The sequence below is a fragment of the Octopus bimaculoides genome, chromosome 14, assembly GCF_046866305.1.
Source record: "Octopus bimaculoides isolate indiv1 chromosome 14, ASM4686630v1, whole genome shotgun sequence".
Lineage (NCBI taxonomy): Eukaryota > Metazoa > Mollusca > Cephalopoda > Octopoda > Octopodidae > Octopus > Octopus bimaculoides.
In genome coordinates, this window is record NC_142941.1 from 1,439,423 (window position 1) to 1,447,734 (window position 8,312).

General features: G+C 35.0%; 1 protein-coding gene and 1 long non-coding RNA gene across 5 annotated transcripts in view; one reads left to right on the plus strand and one right to left on the minus strand.

Annotated features, from left to right (window-relative positions):
* The window catches only part of LOC128249409 (uncharacterized), a 57,485-nt gene that overhangs the window by 32,617 nt on the left and 16,556 nt on the right, over positions 1-8,312 (plus strand). The gene's annotated exons all lie outside the window — the stretch shown is intronic.
* The window catches only part of LOC106873244 (protocadherin alpha-8), a 59,690-nt gene continuing 52,690 nt past the window's right edge, over positions 1,313-8,312 (minus strand). For 2 of the 4 annotated variants that reach the window (XM_014920525.3, XM_014920523.3), the window contains 2 exons: positions 6,636-6,803; positions 1,313-2,312 (listed from right to left, as the gene is read on the minus strand). In XM_014920525.3, the coding sequence (XP_014776011.2) occupies positions 2,295-2,312; positions 6,636-6,803 (186 nt within the window). In that variant the 3' untranslated portion in view covers positions 1,313-2,294. The remainder of the gene's footprint in view (positions 2,313-6,635; positions 6,804-8,312) is intronic. The other 2 variants (XM_089362138.1, XM_014920526.3) reach the window with 1 other exon arrangement.

Consider the following 8,312-nt stretch of genomic DNA (forward strand, 5'->3'; position numbering starts at 1 on the left):
TGCGTGTGTGTACATGTGTATGTTTCTATACATATAAATGCAAATATCAAAATCTACCTACTGATATGTGTGTGTGTGTATATATATATGGTGGCTTCTTTCAGTTTCCATCTTCCAATTCCACTCACAAACCTTTGATCTGCCCAAGGCTATAGTACAAGACACTTGCCACCCTACCACCCCACACACACACATACACACACGTCTCAGTCTCTGCAAATGATAGTTCTCACTGTAAAGACGGAACTATTGACAAACTCAAATTTTACTTTAGTGGTTGAGTATTCCACAGATACTTTTCCCAATGTGACTCTGACAAGTTCTGCCCTTTAAATTAGTAGCTACACTCTTTCCCTACTTAGTTTTCCATGCTGTTTCTGCTCTGTTACTGCGGTGGCCAACCTTTGTCTAATGTGGCCACAGCATGGAGCTGCATCCACTCCTCTGTGTACGTGTGTGTGTGGGGGGGCTGCATGTATGTATGGGTGAGTGTGTGCATTTATGTTTATGCACGTACTGTATCATATTATATTCCAGAGGCTAGTTATTAGCTCGGAACTTAAATATGGGACTCGGGACAGTGTTAAATAACAAGAGTAAACATTTATTAGTAATATTAGCAATACATTATATATGCATGGTGTGTGTATGTATATGTGCGTGCGTATATGCCACAGCAAGTATGTATTTGTGTGTGTGTGTAAATGTTTGTGTGTGTGAGTATACCAGCATACTTATGTCTAGCAAATTGTTTCAATTTCATATGAACCATTCCATAAATCTTGTCCAACTTTATTAGATCCTCTTCTGACACCCCACCACCTCCTCTTAAAGCATCATCCATGTTTCACTGCTCTACACATACTCACACCTCTCTCTTGCTCCCTCCCCCCCTCTCTCTCTCTCTCTCTCTCTCTCTCCTAGATCTTCTCACAGACTCTGTTCTGCCACCATTTTCTACTCTGAAGCCTCTTCTCATAAACCATGATTCACTGTCTTCTTCTACTAATGCAGAATCATAGATTTCTTCATATCACATACATGCTTCCTCTATGTGGTCGTTCAGTCTGTTAGAAATAGCAGTCACATCATCTTCATTGATGTATGTATGTATATATACACACACAAACATTGACCTGCACACTTATATAGCAACCCATTTGGATAGAGAGACTTAATACTAAAGTCACAGCCTGTCTAATTACTCTCTAGGTCCAGGAATTTATCAATTTCATTCTCCCTGGTTCCCAGTTTCAAGCTCCTTCCACAGCAGTGACCTCATTGGTCACCTGAAATGACTTTGACAATATAATTAAAGAAACACACACCTTTATTTTCACAAATTAAAAACATGGACATTGATATGTAATTTCAAGTTTTTCAACTGACAAGGCCCTGTATACATTATGATACAAGCCTGGCCTTAGACAAGTTCTTCGACTGAAATGGGACTATATACATTATGGTACAGTCATGGTTTAGACAAGGTTCTTCAACTGTCAGGGCCCTGTATACATTATAATACAGTTCTGGGCTTAGACATGTTCTTCAGCATATATGGGTCTATACAGTTCCAAGCTTAAAACAAGTTTTTCCATTAACAGGGGAATTTTTTTTTTACAAGTTTGTTCCAAGCTTAAACAAGTTCTTCCACTGATGTGGAATATTATGTTACAAGGTTCAATCTCAAGCTGAAGCTGGTTGTTCCACTGGCAAAACATAAGAAGGTATTGTTCAAAGCTTAGATGAGTTTTTCCACTAACATGAGATTGTTTGTCACATTGCATGTCTGTGTGTCACAATATTCTGTACTAAGCTTGAACAATATATGACAGTTTTTTTACAACCTTCCAATCCAACGTCGGCTTAGACAAGTTTTTCAACTCAACAATGAAATATCAACTTCACTGCAAAACTTTGAAAATAGCTTTTTATGTATAGTTATTGTTGATGTTGTTGTTGTAATTGATATTTAATTGTGTGTGTGTGTGTGAGTGAGTGAGTGAGTGGGTGTGTACTATGTGTGTGTGTCTGTTTATGTGTGTGCATGCGTGTGGCTGTGTCTGTGCATGTGTGTGTGTGTGTGCCTTGTTTTATGTCTCGTGACACAGCAATAATGTCTGACTCAACTCTGTCCGCAATCAACTGAATTTAGTTAGATCACATCTGGCCAGTGTGGTTTATGTTGTTGTTGTTACTGCTGCTGTTGTTGTTGTTGCTGTAGTGGGTTTTCTTCTTGTTGATGTCGCTACTGTTATTGATTTCTCTCACCAGGTGGCAGCACAGTTGACATCTCAGGAATGAACAAAATCCTGGAAATAAAAAAATTTAAAAAAAAATTCAGATCTGTGCAGAGGATATGGGCAACAAATGTAGGAATATGTGTGCTTATATATATATATATATATATATATATATATATATATAAACTTGTTAAACACCAAATAATATAATCTCCTGACACAGCAAAGACAAAGGAATATTCAAAGAATATTCCCTAAATATGTTAATCCTTAAGCATTTAATCTGGCCATATTCAGCCAAAATATTTCACCTGTTTTATGTTCTGACTGACCAGCCTCTCCCATCTACTTTACAATATTCTAAAAATAAACAATCACATCATCAAAACTTTGAATCTGCAAGAAAATGCACGATTAAGTCAAAACAATGTGAATAAACAAATATTACATTTGACAGAAGAATCTGGAAGCTAAAAGGTTAAGCACTAACATCAACTAAACTCATGAATCAATCATGGATTGCAGCAAAAACTGAAGTGGATTAACTGTTTAGCATTCAAATTCCTCTGTAAAATGCTAGATTTATTTATTAATATGGTTTTCAGTTAATCATGGATTATCTGATAGCTTTGAGATTTCGATAAGGTGATCATTTACTTTTGGAATGACATTGTAGGGAAGGTGTGAGAAGCAGGATCTTGGCAGTTTTAACATGAAAGCGGAATATTTGAGCTGGATATGACCGGTTTAAATGCTAACGGGTTAAACAGCACATTGAAGACAAGAGTTTAATTGGAACAGTCAAAGAGTGGTTAACATGGAATCCCACTGAATGGGAAAGAATGTGGGAATTTGTAAGTTTTATTAAAAAACTCAAAACGAGTTAGAGTGGACGACAATGGGGTGGTGGTTGTTATAGTAACGTGTTTATTACTGTGGCAAACATCTGCAGGTGTGGGGGAACGGACAAAAATTCAAAGAGACAGAGGGGAAAGGAGGGTGAAGGAGGACAGGAGGTGGGGGAGGAGAAGCATGGAGTGGAAGGTCTGCAGGATTGAGAGTGAGGGGTGGTGGAGGGGGGGATGAAACGAAAAAGGAGAGAATAGTTAGCAAGTTGTGGAGTTTCTTGAGCAAAACACAGGGAATTATATTCCATATTTGGAAATATTCAAACACCTTAATACCATGAAATATATCAAGTTTTGTACAGAATCTGATGGTGATGAAGGTCAAAGTGTTAAAGAGCAGGTGAAGATGTTGTTGTTACTGTTGTTGTTAGTAGTGGTGGTGGTGGAAGCCAGGTGAATCTCAAGAGTTTTAAGAAAGAGAAAAGAGAGGAAAAGCAAGAAAGAGAGAGAGAGAGAGAGAAGGATGACGATAAAATGTGATGGGGTTGGTGTGTGTGTGTGTGTTAAAGACATGAAGGGAATTTGGTTATAGTTCCAGTAAATTCTGTAATTGCTGCCACACTCTTCAGCAGCGGCGACGACGACCATTGATCAGAAGAGATAATGTGAAATGTTATTTAAAGATTCATTTTTAATAGAAACTCTCAAGGAAAGCGTGTGAGAAAATGGTCGTGTTTATTGCAACTGGGGAAATTATTTTTCAAGAAATGCAGCTATTTATCAGCGCCATGAATAACCTGCTCCAACCCTAAACCTCAACACACCAACACCCCTGCCTCTATCACACACATACACACGCACACACACATTAACATACAAGTACATATGCACTCTCTCTCTCTCTCTTCCTTTATCATTCAATCTCTCTCTTTCTTTCTCTCCTTCTGCCTATCACTCAATATTTCTCTCTTTCTCTCTCTCTCTCTCTCTCTCTCTCTCTCTCCTTCTATACCTTCCTCTCTTTTTCTCTATCATTCTTTTTCTCTGTCTTTCTATCTCTTCTCCATCTCTCTTTGCCTATCTCCAGGCTTCATCACCACCACCATCATCATAATCATTTTTGTCACTTTCATCATCATCATCATCATCATCAAAAGAGACACACTCTCTCTTTTGTGCCTCACAAGTGTTGTTCCTTTCACAAAGTTCAAAATCTGATTTATTGCTGCTGCTGGTGGTGGTGGTGATTTCTAATTTTCATGGCAGGTGTCTAGAAAGCCGGGGTCGTCTGGTGATGGTGGTGGCCTTGGTGGGGGTAGCAGTGGTGGTTGTGGTATGCAGTGTTTACAAGCTGATGACAATGATGATGCTGATGGTGGTGGTGGTAGTTTAAGGAGAAGCAAGAGGGACGTTTGTGTGGGAGGCAGAGGGGAAGGAGAGAGAGAGAGAAAGAGATGAAGTGGGGAACACAAAGGGGAAGAGTAAGAGGCGTAGATGGGTTGCTGGGGGTGGGGGTGCAGAAATAAACTCTTTGGAACATATTTTGGTAAATATCCCCCCTCCCCCTTTCCAGAGGGTGGCGGGGAGGAGTGGTTTGAGGTGAGACGTAACTCTCTTGAGGGTCATGTGTGTGTGTGTGTGTGTGTGTGTGCACACATATTTATCTTTCTGTCTATTTATCCATGTATATGTGTGTGAATATATATGTATGCACACGTATGTATATGAGCACACATTATATAGTATGTGTGTGTGTGTGTGTGTGTTTAGTGAAGCAAAAGATTTCTTCTGCAAAACATGTAACTCATGAGAGAGATTCCAGTACTGGAAAATATTATGTGACTATTATTACTATAATGCAACCAAAGACTGCGTCTTTGGATACACGAGTAAGCACAGACACACACACACACACACACACTCTGTCATCTCAACAATAACACCTGTTAATTTCCCCCCCCCCCTCCTCCAGGACCTCAGAAGACATTGCAAATGAGTGGTTTCAGCTGTTTCTCCTGGTTGTGTTAACACAGCCATCCTAGAGATGACACATGCTAGACATTTGCTAGCAAGAATGATGAGATTATGTGACATTAATGCTTTTCTTTGGAGCAAATGTTTTCAGCCAGTGTACTGTAACACACACTGCTGCCATATACATATATATATATATATATATATATATATATATATATATATATTTCCAGGTGATGTTTTTGGTCTGGGACAATAACAGTGAAAATCTATCTGGAGGGCCAGCTGCAGCTATGTGAGGGTCAAGTCACAATGTGCCAGGTGCATTGCTGCATGTGTATTTCTTAGCAGAAAAGTGCAGTACATGCACCCATCTGTGTTTCAAAATAATGTTTATAATTAAAAAAAAAAAACATTTTTAGCTGCCAATATTGTTGTGGAAACAGCTGAACCCATTAGCGTTCAGATTACTCTGTCAAATGTAATCCTTACTTAATCCCATTGATTTGGATTAACCCTGTATTATTTCATGGCTCTGAGATTTCAATGATGGGCTTGTTTATTTTTTAAAAGGACATTGGGAGAGGCCAGATCTGACCAGTTTCAACATAAAATGTGTAGAATATTTGGGCCAGATATGGACAGTTGAAATGCTAAAGGGTTAAACATGGACCAAGTTGTAGAGAGATAAAAGTTGGAAATCACAGCTATAGAGAAAATCTGTGTTGGGGATTGAAACCAGAATGCTGGTCTGGCTTTTAAACAGCATAACCTTGTAGTCTGGGATTTTTACTTTCTGATTACAAATCTTGCAGAGATCAACTTTACTCTTTGTCCTTCCTGGGTTAACGAAGGAAATTTATGAGTCAGGAAGTGGAAGTCAGCCCTAAACAACTGCTCTCTCTCTCTCTCTCCTGCAGTATTTGTGGTTTTGGCTTTATGTCAACCATCAATACAACAAATGGGTGAGGGCCTTGGGTTTATGTCAGCGACCAACATAATAAACATGTTAACTTGTCCCCTAGCAGCTGCTAGTTGGGGGTAGAACATTAGGGCATTGGATGGAATGGCAAGTGGCAACTGTTCTGAATCTGTTATATCTTGAGTTAAGGGTTCAATTTCTTGTATTGTTGAGGGCTAATCAGATGTGGACCATGAGACTATGATTAATGGGTTGTAAAGCAGTAATGGGTATGGAGTTAGGGGTTAAATGTAGTCGAACAATGATGTTGGTCAAGAGACTGAAGAGATGTGTGTGTGCGTGTGCAGTGGGGATATCACAACGATGAAGGGCTTGTCTGTGTAACGGGATTCAATTAAGACTTGTTACAAGTAAACTGAATATTTTTGTAAATAGATTTTCCATCCTTTTCTTTGCCTTTTTACTTGCTGCCTCCCGTCCATTTTCTTCCCCTCTTGCTCCTAAATTATCATTCTCTTCATCACCAATATCATCATCACCACCACAAACACCATCATCACCATCATCTTCATCATCATCGTTATCATCATCGTCAACATCATCATCATCAGTCTAGTTAATATGTATAAATATATATAGTAAGGTCACCTTGCTGGCCACTGCCCCACCTCCAGCTCTCTGCCATGCTTCACTCCATTCGGGTTCATTGGGTCGCTGCTGGGTACGAAGTGTGTCGTGGAGGTAGTTGGAGAGGGTGGCTGCTGTGTTGGGTTGGCTCACCTCACCAGAGGTGACAGCTATGGGCTGATGGTACATCTGAAGGCCAAGACAGAAAGTATAGATACGTATATATATATCACTGATCACACAGATTACATCAGCAACCGCATACATATTGCATGGCACACACATACATACAAACACACATACGCACATGTATATGCATATATATATATATATATATATATATATATATATATATATATATATATATATTTGAAGGTTTGGAGGTGATGTACAGAAATTATATACAAAAAAATTAAGGTACTCAGAAACCTGGATGTTTGTACATTTACAGATTTTTATTAATGTCACATATTAAATGAAGCGCTTTTCACCTAGTCTTGTAGGTTTTTCAAATTGTTTTGAAAACAATTTGAAAAACCTACACGACTAGGTGAAAAGCGCTTCATTTAATATGTGACATTAATAAAAATCTGTAAATGTACAAACATCCAGGTTTCTGAGTACCTTAATTATTTTCTATGTATATATATGTATATATATGTATATATATATATATATATATATGTATATATATATATATATGTATATGTATATATATATATATATATGTATATATATATATATATATATATATGTATATATATATATATATATGTATATATATATATATATATGTATATATATGTATATATATGTATATATATGTATATATATGTATATATGTATATATATGTATATATATGTATATATATGTATATATATGTATATATATGTATATATATGTATATATATGTATATATATGTATATATATGTATATATATATATATATATATATGTATATATATGTATATGTATATATATGTATATATATATATATATATATGTATATATATGTATATATATGTATATATATGTATAATATGATATATATGTATATATATATGTATATATATATGTATATATATGTATATTATATGTATATATATGTGTATATATATATGTATATATATATGTATATATATATGTATATATATATGCATATATATATGTATATATATGTATATATATGTTATATATATGTATATATATATGTATATATATATGTATATATATTATGTATATATATATGTATATATATATGTATATATATATGTATATATATATGTATATATATATGTATATATAATATGTATTATATATGTATATATATATGTATATATATATGTATATATATATGTATATATATATGTATATATATATGTATATGTATATATATGTATATATATATATGTATATATATATATATATATATGTATATATATGTAATATATATATATATATATGTATATATATGTATATATATGTATATATTATGTATGTATATATAATATGTATATATATATGTATATATTATATATGTATGTATATATATGTATATATATATATATGTATGTATATATATATGTATGTATATATATAATGTATGTATATATATAATGTATGTATATATATATGTATGTATAGATATGTATGTATATAAACTATGTATATATATAATATGTATGTACATAAGATAT